Source organism: Enhydra lutris, unplaced genomic scaffold (genome assembly GCF_002288905.1).
Source record: "Enhydra lutris kenyoni isolate GAN:26980312 unplaced genomic scaffold, ASM228890v2 scaffoldscaffold48, whole genome shotgun sequence".
Classification (NCBI taxonomy): Eukaryota; Metazoa; Chordata; class Mammalia; order Carnivora; family Mustelidae; genus Enhydra; species Enhydra lutris.
The window spans coordinates 13374198-13396793 of NW_019154132.1; the positions used below are offsets into that span (position 1 = coordinate 13374198).

General features: G+C 39.7%; 1 protein-coding gene across 1 annotated transcript in view; it reads right to left on the reverse strand.

Annotated features, from left to right (window-relative positions):
* The window catches only part of LOC111156675 (RAN binding protein 9), an 88550-nt gene that overhangs the window by 59329 nt on the left and 6625 nt on the right, over nt 1-22596 (reverse strand). Inside the window, 1 exon segment of the mRNA XM_022517704.1 lies at nt 15306-15417. Within this exon segment, the coding sequence (XP_022373412.1) occupies nt 15306-15417 (112 nt within the window).

A 22596-nucleotide genomic window follows, 5' to 3' on the forward strand; every position in this document is an offset into this window, starting at 1 on the left:
TTAGGCAAAGAAGATCCAGCATATGCTTATAATTAGAGTCCCCCCCCCAAAACCTATGTAATAGAATAGAAAAAATACTGAAAATTATCATATGATAAAACTTTCTGAAATAAAAGAAGACCTGAAATTATCATTTAATGCCATACATAAAAGTTAACACCAAGATACATTCAGAAGCAGCTCTTTAAAGAAAAATCTTTGACCACCCATATGAAAGACCAATTTTTTTTTTTTTAACCCAAGTAGGCTCCATACCCAGCATGGAGCCCAACGTGGGGCTTGAACTCACAACCTGAGCTGAGAGCAAGTCAGATGCTTAACCAACTGAGACACCCAAGTGCTCCAAAACCAATTTTCTTATGAGGAAAAAAAAGATGGCATAAGACAATGATACTTCACATCCAAGTCTATGGAGCTCAAAAAAATATACGCCAGGGATTTTATACCCAGTCAAACCTTCAAATAAAATGGATGTATTAGTCACAAACAGCTCTGAACCAGAAAGGACTTCAATGTTGTTCCCACGAGCTCTTCCTGAGTTCTCTAAAGAATGATCTTTGGCCCAAGGCCTGGTACAGAGTATTATTAAACATACTACATTTGTAACTGACACTCAATGATGAGGTAACAGAGTTGTGTATGCAAAAGCTATGTGTTTTTTTTTTTTTACAACATGTAGATATAATAGAATAACAAAATGGGGGAGAGTTTACCAAAAAAAGAATGAACTCTTGATACATTGGACCCCCATGAGTCTCAAATGCATCATGCTGACTGAAAAGAAAGCCTTACTCAAAGGGTTACATTTATATGGCATTCTGGTTTCAAATTGGAGAAAAAAAAAAAAACCTACAGGAAAAGAAAACACATCAGTGGTTGCCAGAAGTTAGGCAGGGGTGAGAGGAGGATCTGATTATAAAGGATGCAGTAAGAGGGAATTTGGGGAAGTGAGGCAATAGTTCTGTTCTTGACTTAAGCATTTGTCTCTAAGCATTTGTAAAAACTCACAGAACTATATATCCCCTTCCCAAAAAGGAGATTTTTACTGCAGGTGTATCAGTAAGAAATTTTTAAGTGCCCCTCCCCTGGGGCCCCAAGATACTAGGGAAGAGAGAGGGGAAATGAAGAGGTTGCTTGCTAATTTCATTACTGCTCACAAAAGAGATCACCTTAAAAGGAGGGGGCTGTGTTAGTATAAAAGTAACTTTCTAAATGTAAAACTACACTACCCTTTCCCCCAAAAGAGAGCAATGAAGATAGACCACATTAAAAAAAAAAAAAAAAAATTTCAAAAGTAACAAAAATATTTCAAGTTTCCTTTCACTCCTATCTCTAGCTAACCACTTCCCCTATCTAGAAGCAACTACTGTCATCATTTATTTGTGCTATCTGTTCAGAGTTTTCTAAAGCATATTTGGCTATACAGTTGACCTTGAGTAACATGGGTTTGAACTGCATGGGTCCACTTAGACATGGATTTTTTATAACACAGTACTGTAAAAGTATTTTCACTTCCTTATGAATTTCTTAACATTTCCCTTTCTCTAGCTTACTTTATTGTATGAATGCAACATATAATACAGATATAAAATACGTGTTACTCAACTGTTTATGTTATCAGTAACAAATCTGGTCAACAGTATTCTATTAGTAGTTAAGTTTCTGGGGAATCAAAAGTTATACACAGAGAAGCAAGGGTAGCAATACTAACAGACAAAATAGACTTTAAAACAAAGACTGTAACAAGAAACAAAGAGGTAGGGCGCCTGGGTGGCTCAGTGGGTTAAGCCGCTGCCTTCGGCTCAGGTCATGATCTCAGGGTCCTGGGATTGAGTCCCGCATCGGGCTCTCTGCTCAGCAGGGAGCCTGCTTCCCTCTCTCTCTCTCTCTCTCTGCCTGCCTCTCTGTCTACTTGTGATCTCTCTCTCTGTCAAATAAATAAATAAAAAATCTTAAAAAAGAAAAAAAACAAAGAGGTACTACTACATAATAAAAAAAAAGATATCGACTCAACAAGAGGATATAACAAATGTACATATCTATGCATTTGGCACTGGAACACCTAAATACACAGCAAATGTTAGCAGATATAAAGGGAAAGATGGACAGTAAAACAACAGTAGGGGACTTTAACACCCCACTTTCACCAACAGATAGATCATCCAGACAGAAAATCAGTGTGAATGACACAATGACCAGATGGGCTTAGAGATATACAAAATATTACATCCCAAAACACCAGAATACACATTCTTCTCAAGTGCACATGGGATATTCTCCAGGAAGGATCACATGGTAGGCCAAGAAAGAGTCTCAATAAGTTTAAGAATACTGAAACCATATCATGCAACTTTTCTGACCTCAGCAGTATGAAACCAGCAATCACATCGCAAGAAAACACTGGAAGGGGTGCCTGAGGCTCAGATGGTTGAGTCTCTGCCCTCGGCTCAGGTCATGACCTCCAGGTCTTGGGATCAAGTCTGCTTCTCCCTCTGCCTCTCCCCCTTTTATACTCTAACTCTCGCTCTCTCTCAAATGAGTAAGTAAAATCTTTAAAAAAAAAAAAAAAAAAAGAAACAATGGAAAATACACGAACACGTGGATGCTTAAACAACATGCTACTAAACAACCAATGGGTCAATGAAGAAATCAAAGAAGAAACCAAATACAAGGAGACACATGAAATGAAAATGGAAACACAAAAGACCAAACATCTCTGGGACACAACAAAAGCAATTCAAAGTGGGAAATTTATGGTGATATTGGCTTACCTTAAGAAACCAAAAGACTCTCAAATAAACCTAATCTTACACTCAAAGGAACTAGAAAAAGAACAAAGCCCAAAGTTAGTAAAAGGAAGTAAATAAGAAAGATCAGAAGAGCAGAAATAAATGAAAAAGAGACAAAAAAAAAAAAAGAAAGAAAGAAAGAAAAGATTAAAGAAAGCAAGAAGTGGTTCTCTGAAAAGAAAAACTGATAAACCTCTAGGCAGCTTCATCAAGAAAAGAGGGAGGAATCAAATAATCAGAAACGAAAGGGAAGTAACAACACCGCAGAAATATAAAGGATTATAAAAGACTACTGCAGGGTGGTGGGGGCTTAGTTGGTTATGCATCTGACTGCTGATTTCAGTTCAAGGTCTCAGAGTCCTGGGATAGAGCCCTGCACTGGGATCAACACCTGGCACGGAGTCTACTTAAGATTCTCTCTCTTCCTTGCCCTCTGCCCTTCCCCACACACTTGTGCATGCACTCTTTCTAAATAAATAAATTCTTTTAAAAAAACATACTGCAGGAGCGCATGGGTGACTCAGTGGGTTGAGCCTCTGCCTTTGGCTCAGGTCATGATCTCAGGGTCCTGGGATCGAGCCCCACATTGGGCTCTCTGCTCAGCAGGGAGCCTGCTTCCCAAACCTCTTTCTCTGTCTGCCTATCTGCCTACTTGTGATCTCTGTCTGTCAAATAAATAAATAAAATCTTTGGGGCACCTGGGTGGCTCAGTGAGTTAAAAAACATACTGCAGGGGTGCCTGGGTGGCTCAGTGGGTTAAGCCTCTGCCTTCGGCTTAGGTCATGGTCTCAGGGTCCTGGGATCGAGCCCCACATCAGGCTCTCTGCTCAGCAGGGAGCCTGCTTCCCTTCCTCTCTGCCTGCTGCTCTGCCTACTTGTGATCTCTCTCTCTCTCTCTCTCTCTCTCTGTTAAATAAATAAATAAAATCTTTAAAAAAAAAATACTGCAAAAAAGAATACAGCAACAAGCTGGAAAACCTAGAAAAAAATGGGTAAATTCCTAAAACATACAATCTTCCAAAAACTGAATCAGGAAGAAACAGAAACTCTGAACAGACTGATTACTGGTAACAAAATTGAATCAGTAATCAAAAAACCTTCAACAAAGAAAAGTCCAAGACCAGATGGATTCATAGGTAAATTCTACAAAACATTTAAAGAGTTAATGCCTACTTTCCTCAAACTATTCCAAAAAAACAGAAGAGGAAGGAAAGCTTCCAAACTTTCTACAAGGCCAATATCCTGATACCCAAACCAGACAAAGACACTACAAAAAAAGAGAACTACAGGCCAATATCCCTGATGAACGTAGATGCAAATTTCCTCAACAAAATATTAGCAAATCACGTTCAACAATACATTAAAGGATCATTCACCATGATCAAGTGGGATTTATTCTAGGGATGCAACAAAAATGTCTCAATGTACACAAATCAATCAGTATGACAGACCATATTAACAAGGGAAAGGATACAGATTATATGATCATCTCAACAGAAGCACAAAAGGCACCTGACCTAATTCAACATCCGTTTATGATAAAAACTCTCAACGAAGTGGGTTTAGGGGGAACATACCTCAACACATAAAGACCATATATGAAAAGCCTACAACTGGGGTGCCCGCTGGCTAAGTCGGTTGAGCATCTGTCTGCCTTCAGCTCAGGTAATGATCTCCCAGTCCTGGGATCAAGCCCCACACTGGCGGCTTCTCCTTCTGCCCCTCCTCCTTGTTTATGCTCTCTCGCTCACTCTATCTCAAATAAATAAATAAAATCTTAAACAACAATAACGACCCCCCCCCCGCCAAAAAAAAAACCCTCACAACTAACATCATAATCAATGGTGAAAACTGAGATCTTTTCCTCTAAGATCAGGATAAGACAAGAATGACCACTCCAGCCACTTTCATTCAACACAGTCTCAGAAGTCCTAGTCAAAGCAATCAGACAAGAAAAAAATAAGAGGCATTCAGACTGGTAAGAAAGAAGTTATACTGTCACTATCTGCAGATAGCGTAATACTATACATAGAAAACCCTAAAAATTCCACCAAGAACTAATAGAATAAATAAATTCAGTAAAGTTGAAGGATACAAAATTAACATGCAGAAATTGCTTGTGTTTCTATAATTAATAACAAAGTAACAAAGAAAAATAAGAACAACTCCAATTATAACTACATCAAAAAATCAAATATCTAGGAATAAACTTAACCAAGTCAAAGACCTGCACTCTTGAAAAACTATAAAACACTGATGAAAGAAACAGAAGATGACAGAAATGGAAAACTATCTCATGCTCATGGACTGGAAAAATTAATACTGTTAAAATGTCCATATAACCCAAAGCAATCTACAGATTCAATGCAATCCCTATCAAAACACCAAGAGCATTGTTCACAGAAGGAGAAGAGTACTCAAATGTATATGGAACCACAAAAGACCCTGAATGTTCTCAAAGCAATCTTGAGAAAGAACAACAAAGCTGGAAGTATCATAATCCCAGATGCCAAAATATAGTATAAAAGAGTAATCGAAACAGTATGTGGCACAAAAATAAACATGCAGATCAGTGAAACATAATATAAGGTTCAGAAATAAACCTACACTTCTATGGACAATTAAATCTAAGACAAAGGAGGCAAGAATGTACAATGGGAAAAGACGGTCTCTTCAATAAATGGTGCTGGGAAACTGGACAGCTACACACAAAAGAATGAAAGTGGACCACTCTCTAATATCATATACAAAAATAAACTCAAAATGGATTAAAGACCTAAATGCAAAACCAGAAACCACAAAACTCCTGAAAGAAAACATATGCAGGAATCCCTGACAGTGGCCTTAGAAACATTTTTCTAGACAGGTCTCCTGAGACAAGGGAAACAAAAGCAAATTTACTGGGACTATACTAAAATAAATAAATAAATAAATAAAGCCTTTGCGTAGTAAAAAATATAAATAAATAAAAAACCATCAACAAAAGGGCAACCTACTGAGTCTTAGAAATTATCTGCAAATGATGTATCTGATAAATGGTTAATATTCAAAATAAATATATAAGGAACTTATACAACTCAACACAGGGGGGCAAAATAATAATCCAATTCAAACTGAGCGGAAGCCCTGAACAGACATTTTTCCAAAGAGGACATACAGATGGCCAAGAGAAACATGAAAAGATGCTCAACATCACTAATCCTCAAGGAAATGCAAACCAAAACCACAAAGAGATTATCACCTTATACCTGTCTAATGGCTGAAATGAAAAAGATAAGAAATTAACAGGTACTGGCAAGGATGCAGAGGAAAAGGAACCCTCGTGCACTGCTGGTGGGAATGCAAACTTGTGCAGTCACTGTGGAAAACAGTATGGAGGTCCCTCAAAAAAAAAAAAAAAAATCAAAAAGAGAACTACCATATGATCCAATTATTGCAGTAATGGATAATTTACCAAACAAAAACCACTAACTTGAAAAGATGCATCCATCCATATGTTAACTGCAGCATTATTTACAACGACCAAGATATGGAAGCAACCTAAGTGTCCATCAACAGATGAATGGATAAAAATGTGATACACACACACATACACAATGAATATACACATGAATATTACTCAGCCATAAAAAAAAAAAAAGGAAAGAAAAGAAAAACTCAGATCTTGCCATCTGTGTCATGGATTAACCTAGAAGGCAAAACACTAAGTGAAATAAGCCAAAGACAAATACCATTTCATTTATACACAGAATCTGAACAAAACAAATAAATGAACAAACAACCAAGCAGAAACAGACCCTTAAATACAGATACCTGATGGGTGCCCTCAGAGGGCAGAGGGGTAGAGGGACGGGCAAGATGAATGAAGGGGAGTGGGAGGCACAGGCTTCCAGTTATGGACTGAAGTCATCACAGGGATGAAAGACACAAAATAGGGAATACAGGCAATAATGCTGCAGCAGTGTCGTATGGTGACAGATGGGAGCCAAACTGACGGTGAGCATGGCTCAAGCTACAGAGTCACACACCGTGTGTCAACTATATATCAGAAAAAAGATCAGCCAACTCCAAACTTACAAACATAACAGCACATTCCAGGCAATAAATAACTTTCTATCAGGCAAAAAATAAAACAAAAAGCCCCAAATTATACCTTTTCAGCTGCACAGAGGATTTTAGCACCCTAGTATCCCATACAATTCAAGAGTCAAATGTATATTCAAAAGAAATGTTGGAAAGAAAACCAAGAACTAATAAAAAAAAATTAATTAACCTGCAGGAATGGGGAAGACAACCAGGAGAAAATGAAACTTCTCTGAAGTACCTTCTGGTATGGCTTTAATTTTGGACCAATGCAATGGTTAAATGTTTTACATAATTACAGAAAACAGAAAGAAAAAAAAGAAAAAAAAAAAAGAAACCCCTAAGAGCCTAAGAAATTTAAATAAATGAAACTAGTATGTCAAGTTAGTTGTAGAAACACAAAAGAATTACTTCAAGGGACTTTAAAGCTCAGTTTTTGAGTATCTATTCCCAATAGGATATATTCTAAAGACAAAAAAAAAAACCCTATAATCATAAAGTAATCAACATTCTTTTTAGCAACAATATCAGTATTTTAACTTAGATATAGTTATGTTCCACTACAAAACAAATGAAAAAATATGTCAATAACATCAGGAACAATGATCTTCAGGTTAAAAAAAAAAAAAAAGATACAAGGGTAAAACTAGAGAATTCAAGTAAAACTGGTGTGAAAATTCTGCAAATTCCCTTGAAATGCATTTAAAAAGAAGATGGGTTGATAGACCTGTTTGTAATAAAGCCAATACAGCAAAATTCTGACTCTAAAATCTAAATGTTGGGGCATATGGGTGTTGACCGTGTTAACTCTTCTGTATGTCTGAGATGTTGGGGAGGAAAACTGCTTGGAATCTGCGTGGTCGGGGCACGTGGCAGGGCGGGGGGCTCGGCTGGCTGGGCAGCCAACTGCTGCCTTAGGCTCAGGTCATGAGCTCAGTGTCCTGGGATCCAGCTCTGCGTGAGGCTCCACGCTCAGCCAGGAGTCAGCCTGAGGGTTCTCTCTCTCTCCCTCTGCCCCTCCCCCTACTCTCTTGCTCAAATAAAGAAAAAAAATTTTTTTAAAGAGTTTATTTACTTATTTGACAGAGATCACAAGTAGGCGGTGGGGGGGGTGGCAGGCTTCCCACCAAGCAGAGAGCCCGATGTGGGGCTCGATCCCAGGACCCTGGGATCATGACCTGAGCCGAAGGCAGAGGCTTTAACCCACTGAGCCACCCAGGCACCCCCAAATAAATAAATCTTAAAAAAAGAGAAAAAAATAAAAGGAATCTGTACCATCTAAATCATAACAAGAAAAACACTAAGAAGAAGCTCAACTTTTTAGCAGCCTGTGCTTCTAACCAAGAACAATTACTTCTCTATAATCATTGTAAACATTTCAACCACTCCTCCTGAAAAACCTATCCAAATTGCCAGATGACTGACAAAGAGTCAAAAGGTCTAGGACCTAAAGACCATCTCTCCTTATTCTGAAATGCTCTATTTGGCCTAAATGATTCCAGCAGTGAGCAAACAGTAAGCAGTCCGTGTATCTGAGATAAACACAGACTGGTTACAAACTGGTTTTCTGGTTCTGAAAAAGTAAAATGAAGGACTTCAAGAAACATACTCATTATGACAAAGCTATACAGCCTTACAGTTGTATTGAAAGATTATGGGTATTTTCATGACATTATTAAAGAGATTTTCTCTCTGAATTTTGCATCAAATTCATCCTAAGGTAAAGTATAGGTAGTGGCACATGTGAGAATATTTTATTATTCAAATACATCTTAAGACTATTTTTTTTCCTTAAAGTAATGTTAAAATTTGTTTGACTAGAGAAAAGAACGTCCTGGAGAACATACCACAAACCATCATGGGTGGTAGGGCTGCAGATCCTTTTTAAAATAGTTGTGCTTTTTTTCTGCTTTACAGGACTTGTCTGACTCCTCCTTTGGCATTAAGAATGCATTGCTTCCTAACTACAAAAAAGGTTCTTAAAATCCATGTGCATTTGCTGGGTACAAGATAACTGATGGAAGTAGGGGGCGGGGTTAAGGATGATTTGAGATTAACTGCACTGAAGATAACCAACACAAGGGTAATTTGAGAAACACAATGGTGATAAAGTTCTAGGTCCCTTTTCCCATATTCACTGGGTACTCAGTTAAATAACACTTCACTCACCATCACAAACAGTTCCCATCATCTTTGGTTCCCGTTTCAAAAGGCAGGTAAAAGAAGTATTCAAATCACTGCATCAATACCAAATCCCTAACATGCACTCTGTACAAGGCACAGGGCTGGGGGTGAGACAGAAGAAAAGACGTTATCCCTACCTACCTCCGCTCGGTCAACAGATTCCTCCAGCACCGATTTTTGCCCAGCATTGCTCTGTACACTGAGAATACACTTGTGAACAGAACAGACCAAAAATCCCTTCTGCTTCTCCGCACATAAGTTGTCTTTTGGTACTACACCCAAACTTCTTAAAGTGTAAGTCTTAACTGAGAGTGATTTAAGTCTGCTTCTCGACACTCCTTGTGGGCAAGGACCCACATTTAGTTCACTTGATGCAGTTACGGAGTTTCTACTAAGTGGCAGGTCCTCTACTGAGAAGCATGGATAAGAAACAGGTGGATAAAGTAATTTCATATTTATACTCAGCTGCTGACAATACCTGACACATCATACGTGCTCAATATATATTTGCTAAGTTAATAAATACATCGCTTACTTGGTGCCTTTGTTCATTTCTTCCGTTCCTCTGTTCACTGTGTTTCCATCTGCTGCTTATCTCCCGTTGAAACCAGAAGGAAAGACCTTTTTATAGCCTTTTAAAACTGAACGGGAAGAGAGGCCTTTATTTCCCTTCCACTCCCCCACCAAATAATCCAGAAAGTCAGCAAGCATAGAAGGAACACTCTGAGGAGTGTACTTTATTGTCAGCAGAAGAATTTAGGAGCGAACACAGAGACTGGATTTCTTGCTGGTCCCTCCTGAACCTCTGGCAGAGCGGCATCAACATTTTGCTTGAAAAGCTAAAAGTGGCATACTCATAATAAATTATAACTCTAAAAATATTCAAATAAAAAATTTATCGCCTCTCACATTTAAAATTAACTGTATCTTCACTGCCTGTATTAGTATGTATAATTCAAAACTTGAACAAAATTCCTACACTGTAAGTAGATCCATGAGACAAAGACTGCTTCTAGAAATTCATCTTGATGGTCAACAATCATTAACAAAGAATACACAAATATATAGCCTTTAAATATGTCTCCTAAAAAAAAGTTATGCAGACAAGGTGATAGATGATTTAACCTTTTGTTATGGAATGCATCAGAAATTTATTTTTAAATTAATTATAAAACTTGGGATCCTGTGTCCCAATAAATAAGCTTATTTTCCTGAACACATACAAATGTGTTTCGTTTAAATGAAAATCCAAGGCAAAACCCAAAATATATATATATATATATTTTTTTAAGATTTTATTTATTTATTTGACAGACAGAGATCACAAGTAGGCAGAGAAGCAGACAGATAGAGAGAGGTGGAAGCAGGCTCCCTGCAGAGCACAGAGCCTGATGTGGGGCTCGATCCCAGGACACTAGGACCATGACCTGAGCCGAAGGCAGAGGCTTTAATTCACTGAGCCACCCAGGTGCCCCCAAAATATATTATTTCTTTCACTCACTAAAAGAAACTTCCTTCAAGCCTTATTTCTTAGGCAATAAAGTACAATTACCATAGTCATAGTCCTAATTTTCCAACGCAGACCCAGAAATAACACACATCACAGATAAATTAAGAGGTATCAACTCCCACTATGTCACGAAGAAATTTGCTGCATTGACCAATTTATCTTAAATCAAGTTTTTGGACCTAAATATTTACTTGCCTGCTCTAATCCTGGATAAACACACTGTTTTTTGTTGTTCCTCTTGTTGTTTTTTAAAGATTTTATTTATTTATTTGACAGAGAAAGACCCAGTGAAAGAGGGAACACAAGCAGGGGGAGTGGGAAGGGAGCAGCAGGCTCCTTCCCAAGGTCCTGGGATCATGACCTAAGCCGAAGTCCAATGCTTAACGACTGAGCCACCCAAATGCCCCAAACACACTGTTTAAAAGAAAATTAAATCTTAAGTCTAATTAAACTCTCAGATGAGCATTTATCACTGCAACTGAAAAGTGACTAACAGCTCCTCTTTCTGGTCCATTCTTTACAAAGAAGTTGGGATTTTAGGAAGGAAGTTTTAGTTCTCTTGATACAGTTAAATACATCTCCAAAAAGGTGTCACTCGCCCAAAATCAGCAATATGACTTGCTTTTCTTCCATAAATGATCGTGCTCCCCTTTCAAAAGCATATGGGGTTAGACCGAGAACTTAGTCAAAGCGTGTACGAGAAGGATAAATAAGATCTGCCCAAAGATACAACAGTTTTCTCCAAGAATACATAGGAGGGAAGTACAGTTTCTCATTCATTTATTCAGTCATATGAATGCTATCAAGTCAGTACTGCAGTGACAGAAACATAAAATAGTTGCTTACACTTGCGTCTGCAGTTTAGACCACCAGGAGGCAAACAACTGAAACACACAGATATTATAATTACAGTCTGGCCAACATGTGAAGGAGGCATATGAAAGGCATAATCCTATTTGGGGGAGGACAAGTGCCACCAAAAAGGTATCTTTAAACTAAACTACAGCTAATTCGTTAAGGGGGCAAATGGCAAAGGGACAGGGGAAGGTGAATGTAAGAAGGAAAGAAAGCGCCCGCAGAGAGAACTAGAAACCTGAGCCCGCCTGTACAGAGAAGTAAAACAGGAGCTGATGGTGCTGCACTCCCGCCCCCGCCCCCCACAGCCCATTCTGACTAGAAACAGATCCTTGGGCATATGCTCTAACCCAAGAAGCTTGTTCCGCCTCTGTCTCTGGGGTCGTCTGATGTCAACTCATCTCTGTTTAGCATCCTACTTTCTATTTTCTGGGGCTTATTTCTTCAAGTCTAAGCGGGCATCCAAGTGGAAATGGAGATTAACTGGATGCCCCAGTTAAAGGTTCCACCGCTCGTGAAGGAGATGAAGTATAAGGACCTTGAATTTAACCTGAGTAAGTGACAAAATGAGAAATGCCCTACAAAATATTCCATTCAGTTCAGCTGTCAATTCAGTATTTTTAATATCTGTACGTCACTTCTTAACCACTTCCGCAGCTGTTGACAAATGATTAATTTAAAACCAAAGTAAAGGAGTGCGTGGGTGGCTCAGTCGGTTAGGCCTCTGCCTTAGGCTCAGGTCATGATCTCAGGGTCCTGGGATCGAGCCCCGCATCGGGCTCTCTGCTCAGCGGGGAGCCTGCTTCCCCATCCCGCTCTGTGCACCAACCACCCCCCCCCGCCCCAGCTGATGCCCTCTCTCAAATAAATAAATAAAATCTTTGAAAATAATTCAAAATAAAGGTATTACTGTGTTTGTTAAAAAAGGGGGGAGCAGATAAAAATTAAAGATTCTTTAACATCATTCGTCATTAAGGAAATGTAAATTAAAACCACAGTAAGAAACCACTAAGATACCTATAATGAGAGGTAAAATTTTTTTTAAAAGCCTGACAACACCAAGCGCTACAGAGGATGCAAAGCAACAGGAACTTTCACACGAGGCTGGTGGGAATGCAAACTAGTACAGTCGCTCTGCAAAACAAGTTGGCAGTTTCTTGTGAAGTTAAAAATGCACTTAACACACGATCCAGCAATCCCACTCCTAGATATTTATCCAACTGAAATGAAAACTCAAGTTTACACAAAAACCTGTACATAAATGTTTATAGTGGCTATATTCCTAATTGCCAAAAACTGGAAACCACCCAGATGTCCGTCAACTGAAGAGTGGGTAAGCACACTGTGGTTGGCTCAGCCAATACAATGAGCGATAGGAAGGACTGATTTACCGATATATGCAACAACAGCGATGAATCTCAGATGTATTATACTAAGATGACTAAATTAGAAGGCTGCATACTACGACTCCATTTATACGCCATTCTAGAAACAGCAAAACCATAGAGACAGAAGACCAATCAATGGTCATCACTCAGAGATGGGGAAGAATCGCCTACAAAGGGGTAGAGAGGAATTATGGAGGGTGACGGAACTGTTCGATCACTGATCCTTGAACAACTGGGTGGTGCTGGGACACCGATCACCCACCCCCCACCCCTGCCACCACACAAGCTGAAAATCCTATACAACTTTTGCTGCCCCAAAACTTAACTATTTAATAGCCTGATGGTGACTGGAAGCCCTACCAGTACTGTAAACAGTTAAGGCGTATTTTGTACGTTGTATTATATGCTGCATTCTTATAATAAAGCTAGAGAAAAGGAAATGTTATTAAGAAAATCACAAGGAAGAGAAAATATATTTCCAGGGCTGTGCTGTCCGCATATAAAGTAGATCCGTGCAGATCAAACCTGCATCATTCAAAGACCAACTGTATACTGACTGTGGTGCTTACGTGAATACGCACATCTGTCAAAACTCACAGATCTGCACACTAAAAATGATACATTTTACTCTATGTAAAAATCAGTTAATTTTAAAAATGGGGAGAAAAAAGATGAATGAGAGATCTTGGCAACAAAGAGATGAGACTGAAAAGTTACAAAGGAGTTAGTCACATCATCCAAGACCCTGCTAAGAAGTTTCAGACTTTACCCTCAAAGCAACAGGGGTACCAAATGATCTCAAGATGGGGACAGACACAAGTCAGTTGTGTTTGAAAGAAGGATGAGAACAGTTGCAGAGTGAAGTAAGAGCTTAACAGGGAACAACTGAGAGACCAAAGAACCCACCACCTAGGTAATTTAGGGGATTAATTAGCAAACCTGAGGCGGAGGCCATAGAGATGGACAAAGTAAGAGATAGGAAGTTGTCAAGTTTCTAGCAACAGTGAAACCACTAAGCAAGCTGGTGCTGAGGAAAAGACTTAAAACAAGCGACAATGCAATACCTGTGGGACAGGCAAATGCAAACATCGGGTTAGACAGATCCGTCTAGAGCTCAAGGGAATAACCCGAGATTGGAGTTTTAGATTCGACGCTCATCAGGCTGTTTGCAGCCATGAAAAGGTAAGGTCAAGATCATGCAAAGACAAACACGTGGAGCGAAAAGGTGAAGAGAACCCTGGGAATAATCAGGAGCAACATCAGCAAGAATGAGACTGACAGTATAATTTTAAGTATAAGAAGAACTGGCTGAGTATTCAGGCAGCAGTAGAGTTAAAAATGGTTACAATCGTGTGCCTGTTTCAATCTAGGGTCTCTCAACCACTTTATCCTTGGCTTCTCTGATTTTATCTTTGGCTTGATCACCCTGGGACAACTGAGGCATTTCAATAAAAAGTCATCAATGGATTCCAAGGCTGCACTTTCTACTTTCCATACTGTTGAGAATGAAAATATTCAGCAAATAAAGTAGGAGGAATCATCTACTAAACATACTTATTTTTTCAGTTAAACACAGAAGAAGCACTAACAGGTTAAATGATTCACTTCAAATCCAGGTCAACTTAATGACTCTTAACTCAACTGGGCCAACTCACCCAGTAAGTTTATCTTGGGAGCTGGACTAATGACTCTATGGATGCTTTAAAGGACCTCTGACACCACAATGAGGTTACCAGGAAATACCATAGGATAGAGTTAGTGATTCTAGGTAATCAATTCTTAATCAGAAATATGCACCAAAATTCCCAGTGAAGCTTACTCAAGAATGCCTATCTTACCCAAGCTCTGCTTTTGAAAATAGTGATTTAGGAACTTTTAGGTTAAGGCCCACATTACTATCTTTGTAATAGTCCCGTAAGCGATTCTGATGTACACTCACAGACTATACACTGATCCCAAGTTGAAAAGCGATGCTAGTGAAGTTGGTTCCAGAATCTACATGGAGTTCTCACCTGGAAGTTTTTACACCATATCCTAATCCCTGGGAATCCCCTCCACTTGAGAGCATACAAACATACTTCCCTGATCTAAACACAAGAGTCTAAGTGCCACCCCCTGTGAAATACCTATGAATCACCTTTTGGCCTTGGTTAACTAGCTCTGAGAAGATTTAAGTTCTCAGCAGAATTCAGAAAAGGGCAGTGTAAGACAAGGCATGGAAAATGAGTCACTGTCTCTGTTGTTTAATTCCAGTGCTCCAATTTAATGACAATCGGACCAAAAAACTTGGTTATTTCACCAACTCAAGTATTAGCTTCAACTAGTATTAAAGCAGGACTGTATCCAACCTGCTGCATTGTGACATTCAGATCCTACTTTACCAATTACCAGTATCTCCGAGACTCCCATTTTCCAATTACAGCATAATTATAAATCAGGACAAAAATAACTATCCAAGAACAGCAAACAATTTATCCCACCAAAATGTACACTTACCCATCTCTTCCCTTACTAACAATTTTTACTTCAAAATAATAAATCCCACAGGCTGCTGGAATTGGGTGCGTGGCGCGAACAGACGCTGCGTCTTTTGGGGTTTTGCCATGACCTGCATAGGAAACAGAAAGGGGAAAAAAATCAAATGAGATATTCAATGAAAATCTAAAACAATTCAGGAAGAAATACAGTTTTTAGAATGGTATCTAGACATTTCTGCTCCTATCAGTACATATAAAGACTCAATGAAACATGTGTCATTACAATGCAATATGCAAAGTAGCCCAGGGTTAGTCATGGGACTCTTGACACTATTACTAGATTAACACACTTTCAGAATCTGAACACACTGAGCCTACCAAACTAATATTTCAGGATAGACTATATTTTTAAGAGAAAAAGGATGCATTTGAAGAACATGATGAAAGTATGATCTTAATTTTATTAGATCCAAATATGCTTATATACCTATATTATTTCCAAGCAACATTCTTTTGTCAAATGGCCTATTTTTTTAAAAAGATTTTATTTATTTATTTGACAGACAGAGATCACAAGTAGGCAGAGAGGCAGGCAGAGAGAGAGGAAGGGAAGCAGGCTCCCTGCTAAGCAGAGAGCCCGATGCGGGGCTTGATCCCAGAACCTTGGGATCATGACCTGAGCCGAAGGCAGAGGCTTTAACCCACTGAGCCACCCAGGCACCCCAAATGGGCTATTTTTTAAACCAAAAGCATCTATATCATGGGTATATCTTTAAGTGAAATTTTATATAATTAACTGAATTGGCAAAGCAGCTTTCTTACTTTAAGAATTTTCAAGTTTGGGTGGCTCAGTCTGGTTAAGCAACTGCCTTCAGCTCAGGTCATGATCGTGGGTCCTGAGACTGAGCCCCTACATCAGGTTCCCTGCTCAGCAGGGAGTCTGGTCTGTTTATCCCTCTCCCTCAGTCCCACCCCCAGGACCCCACTCATGTCTCTCTTAAATAATTTTTTTTTTAATCTTTAAAAAAAAAAAACAAAAAACTTAAGTCTGTTCTTGGACATACTTTTATCAGTTCTACACAAAGGCTGATTCAACAAATTTCTTTGGTCAATTACAGCCTACTAAGAAATATACCTAATCTCTAGCTGTATATTCTTTCTCTCTTTTTAAAGAAAGGAATGCATCATCATACCGCTGCTGAAATCTTTAGGGAATCTGTCAGACAATGGCTTTTAAACTTTTTAAAATAGCTATTCTTCAATTCTAATCCTGAAGGATTTCCTTCGCTCACAATCACCTCCCCTGTCCCTCACCCAAGACACAAATTAGCCTGAAAGCCAGCATATGAACAAAAATCAAGTGAGCAACAGAAAATACACCCCTAAAACCACAGCAGAAGAAAAAGAGAAGTTGAAGTAGCATGTCAGAAAGCACTCAGAGTAAGACAAGTCTGCACAATCCCCAAAATGACTCCATGACAAAAAATACTCTATTATTCATTGTTCCAGTTAAATATGCTTCGCCCAATACAAACTTAAGTCATTAGTCCTTTAGTCATACTATAACATTACCTTCATGGGCAGAAAAATTCCCCTTCTCAAATTTACCACGATTGTTTTAAAACTAAATACCTTTTTTTAAATCAAAAATCGTATCTTAGCTATACAATAACCATCACACACCAATGAGATACCTTCCTTTCCCATACACTTCATCATATTACATCATTAAACAGTGAAGTTTACATTTGCAATGCAAATAAGCACATTTTGACATGGCCCAAAAGAAAATGAATGAACTCAGCCTCTCCCTTTTATTACCATGAAAACCTGTGTCCCCAGACGTCTTAAGTATATAGGTTATGGGCAAAAGTTCTCAGCCTGGTGACCACTGAGAGGTGATAAAAGTTGGTTAGGGAGATAAAAACAAGAGCAGCAATATACAGATACCCCCCAAATTGCTTTTAACATATGGAGGTAACTGATTTACACTGAGCTAAGCAGAAGAAAAAGAAATAGCATAAATCTGCAGAATGACACAGGTCCCTTCTTAAAAACATCTAAACTGTAAATATGTGGGGCTCCTGGGTGGCTCAGGTCATGATCCCAGAGTCCTGGGATCAAGCCCTGCATCGGGCTCCCTGCTCAGCAAAAAGCCTGCTTCTCCCTCTCCCTCTGCCCGCTGCTCCCCCTGCTTGTGCTCTCTCTGTCAAATAAAAAAAAAAAATTTTTAAAAAAAAAAAAAAAAAAAGTTAAATATGTGTTCAAATAATTGAGTTGCCTGGGAAATAGTCGGGCCAACTAAATTCATTTAAAAATTAGTTAGACAGTTAAAAAAAAGTATAAAGAAAACCCTGAGTCCTAAATCAACTAGCTCTTATTTTGGTTTTGGTTTTTCTGGAAGGGAAGTGACCAAAACTTTTAGGGATAGAGTAGTCCTAAGGTATTCTCAACAATGATGATGATGACGACAACAGTTACCATATATTTAATGCTACGTGAAAGGCACTACGCCAAGAGTACTGTATTTGTTCACCTGTTTAGCACTCAAAACAACTTCAGAAGTAGGTACTATTTATTATTAAGGAAAGGAAATTAAGGGAAGATGAAGAGACTCGCCCAAGGTCATAATGTTGTGTGAGAATTCCAAACCAGGATTTGTGCTGAGATTTAAATGCAGGAAGTCCAATCCAGAGCAAGCTCTGAACCCACAGGAAGGACCCAGTTACAATAAGAATTCTGGGATCATGTCACTTGTTCTCCTATCTCCTATTCTTGCTACTTCTATGGGAAAAGAGAAAGAAAATTAATATTTGAGGGTAAACTCTCTCTCAAAGAACTAAGTGCTTTTGTATAGATTTTTCTCATTCAACATCTGTGAAATGGGTTTTAACCTCATTTCATTTTTTTAAATTAACCACATTTTAAAGAGAGAAAACTCTTACAGATGTTATATAACTTGCCCTGAATTAGTAAACCATGCGTTAAATCCATACATGAATTAAACTGCCCTACACTTTCCCCTCATGTAAAAATTACTATCAACAACTACATAATCCTTAATCTTCAAGGTTCTATTATACTCACTATGTTCTACTTAGACAATGGAAAAATTTCATAAAGGTTAAAAGATTTGTTTCATTTTTAAATTAAATTTAAATGTAAAGACCTAGGAAAAAGCTGAGATGTCAGATTAAAAGCATTCATATTCTTGGGTAAGACTAATAATGTCAGAGTGAAGGGCCTATTTCTAATAATGTTCATCAGCAGGAAGCTTATCACCTTGAATTCTGTGACAACCAGAAAACAACCTCACACTACCAAAGTATAAACTGTTAAAACCACGAAGTCTTCAATGTTAAGTATTTTCTACGTAGTTCAAAAAGAAAATACATTTATTGCTTCAAAGCTCTAAGACCAGCAAGACCCCCTCTTTCATTTCACAACCTGTCGATTCCTTGTACATGGAAGGAAAGGGTTTGAATGAAGCTCACCTCCAACTCCCCCCTCCACTCTCCAATATGCAGTCCCAGTTGCCTTTCTGGAAATACAACTCAGTCTTCCTTGTACCTCTATTCCCCCATACAACCAAAATTCCTTAACAGTCTCCCATTCAGCCAAGGAAAACCCTGCTGATCTGGTCGTCAGCACTTTCCACCACCTTCCTGAACCTGCCACACTGGCCTGACCATGGTCTTTGCCCCAACTCTTCCCCACACCAAACTGGAAAGTGCTATACCCTTCCTCCTTACCTGCTTATGCCCTGCTCATCCATTTGCTCTTATCTCACGTTTTCCTTCGTCGATGACTCTTGCTCTGACCTCTCTGACTTGTCCAACCTCCTTTTTATATGCCCTCACAGCAACACATATCTGTCCCATACAACATTACCACACTTCCCAATTATTCGTGATTATCTTACTGATCTCACATTTCAATTCCTGGACCTCTTTACTCCCACTGACTTCCGACTCTAACTTTAATCATTCCTTCCTAGAGCCACACTCTGGACTCTGACATCACCTGAAACTACTCCACCTCAGAAAGAGTAAATTCTAACGAAATCTATCCTGCTACAAAAAACATTTCTTGAATACAAATTAGCTCACATGTACTTGATAAATACAGGAATGATGTCAGCATAATAAAGAAGTCATTTAGTTCCTAACACAGCTTTTCCCGGTACATCAACGAAGTGAAGGGAAAAACCTAGCAACATACAAAAAACCCTAAGTCAAAAACCTGGGGCACCTCCACAAGTGCATTCCTAGTGTCCAAAGTTCAGTGCCTTCAGGAACTGCCACACCTGCCACTGTATTAAGCCATCTGGGGAAAACTCAAGCCCAATACTGATCAAAAAGTACTAAGATATCGCCTCTTTGTTTTTATCAGCAGGGACCGTCTCTTGCATATTTACTTTCTACTTTGTGTTATAACTCAATACTACTTTACTTTGCTGCTCTAATTAGCCACGGGGACTTTTTCATTTGGCTCCTCTGACATACCTGTATTATGGTTTCTCTTTGTTTGCTACTTTCAGGCCCCAGAAGACACTGGAGGCTCATCGTGCATGCTTCCTGCCCCAGTCCTAGAATCGGCCATTTCTGCAATCATCCATTTCTCCAACATATGGCTACTAAGCATGCTCCCTGTTACTGGGGTGTCACTGCTTTTGGGCTTTCTCATTGATAAGAGCAAGGAAATATACGTATGTATACTAAACCCCTGTGTGTGTGTGCCTACATTTCTACACGTAACCGTCCATGTTTGTATTAAACCAGACATGAGGTTCACACTAAGGTCTCCAACTTTATTACCACACCGATCATTCTAACATTCTCTCTCTGCTTTCCTATAAAATTCCACCCCAATGATAAGAAACAGCTCCCACCACCCACCATCCATTTAATTGTTTGATTCCAGTATACATGTATAGTAACAGCATCTGAATTGTTAATTCATATTCCCATGGGATACAACTTTATTGGTAAGTTTGGTTTCTCTTACCTTTAGTTTTACAGACTACTGATTTCCAAAGTTACCTGTGTCAGCACTCTTCCCCCCCTTCTCTGATGCTGTTTCATATATTTGTAATACAGTTTTATCACATTCTGCATTTTATCCTGGGACTTGCCCCCCCCCCAAATGATTTTTTTAATTTACATACATTAAAGTTCACTCTATATGGCTGAAAACTTCTGTGGGTTTTAAATATATGGTGTGATGGGGCACCTTGGTGGCTCAGTGGGTTAAGCCTCTGCCTTCAGCTCAGGTCATGATCCCAGGGTTCTGGGATCGAGCCCCACATCGGGCTCTCTGCTCAGTGGAGAGTCTGCTTCCCTTCCTCTCTGCCTACTTGTGATCTCTCTCTCTCCCTATGTCAAATAAATAAAATCTTAAACAAATACATGGTGTGATGTATCCACTAGCAGAGCATCATACAAAATACTTTCACTGCCCTAAAAATCCCCTGTGCACTGCCTATCCCTCCCCTCAAGCCCCTGACAACCACTCTTTTTAACTATCTCTATCGTTTTACCTTTTCCAGAATGTCAGGTAACTGAAATGATACAGTATATAATCTTTTCAGACTGTCTTCTTTCACTTAGCAATACATGCACTGGAGATCCGCAGGTGTCTTTACAGGGACGGACAGCTCATTTCTTTATATCGCTGAATAATACTCTATTGTATGGATATATCAGGCTCATCCATTCACCTACTCAAGGACACTGAGGCTGCTGCTTGTTTGGGGGGTAATTATGAGAGAAGTCTCTATGAACATCCACATGCAGGTTTTTGTGTGGGCCTAAGTTTTCACTTCAGCCGGGTAGGAGCTCAGCTGCTGGTAAAAGTATGTTTAGCTTTGTCAGAAACTGCCGAACCACCTTCCAGAGTGGCCGCATCACCTCGAGCTCCCACCGGCCACGCGCCAGCAACGGGTCTTATCAGGTTTTCATCGGGCTTTAGCCATTCTAACAGCTGAAGTCTGTACGCCTTTCCTCTTTGTTTGAAAAGGAGGGTGCGGGCCGAAAAGGGCTAAACCGTGAATCAGATATTTATTTCTGATTAAACAGCTGTCAAGCACTTACATCTCTAAGAAGGAAGCCCAATGCCAGGGCTTAGGGCTCTAAAGGATCAGCAGCCTGGGATGCTGGCCACAAATGCCAGCACAAACCGAACCGGGCTTGTATTTTACTAGGACTGTTATTTTTGTGGTGCTCTGGTCCCAAAGTTCCAAAGGTTTTAAGTGGTCTGCCCCTGCCCGATTTTTGCCATAAGACCCGTTACTTTTGGCGCCCAATTCTGTGGAACATGTAGGAGTACATTTTCCCAGGAACACGTTTTTGGCTTTGGAGCTGAAATGCCTGTATCTACCTCTAGGACACAACTCCCTATCCTCTCCCCTTTCTAAACACTTCGCTTCCAAACTTCCTCTTGAACATCAAGAGAACTCCCATTCCCTGAACCCTTTTTCCCCTCTTCCTCTTCCAGTAGAGGGTACATGGTGATCACTTAAGAGCTCTCAAATATCCTTGATACTTCTCTCACATGCCTACCCTCCCACCACAGGCAGCCAGCAAAACCACAAGCCTTAGATCAGCAGTGGACTCCACCTTCCCTACTCTTGGCCTGGTCGGCCGCCCTCTCCCAAACAAAATCCAAGTCTTTCAACAGCCAACACTACGAACCACTGTTCTCGCTGGGCTCTCCCAGTGCTGTCAACCGCACACTGAGAAACCTCTCGTTGGCTACTTCCCCATTCCCCTCCATGGATGGCTACACGTTCTCATCACTCACGCGAAGCTTCGGTCCCGAACTCGGATAAGTGAGCACACGGCCGCACCGACTTTATCAGATAACGGGACTCCGCTGCTGTCTACCACCCTGTGCCACTCCTCACTCTCCTATTACAAAGCGGTCAGTGTCCACACGCATCTTCACCTCTTCCCCTATTTCCAGAGGAGTCACGTGTCCTCCGCTCTTCTTCAGGACTGCCCTGTGCTCCGGAACGGCTCTCCTCCCTCCAAGCCAGCACTGTTGGCCTCCTAAGCTTTTCTTCACCCTTCCCTTCTTCACTTTCCTTCCCCCTCCATCTCTCAATGTGTACCAGCAGTGTCCCCAAAATAGCCATTTTCCACAAAATCCTACATGCCTTGGTGCTATAAACCACAGTCGATAATGCACTGGGCTTCGTAGTGAGCATAACTAACCTTTTTTTTTTTTAATGTTAAGGTAACGAAAGCAAGTACTATTACTATTAATTTTATTTGCCAGAAGCTATGTTAAATTCTGTACACATTCACTGG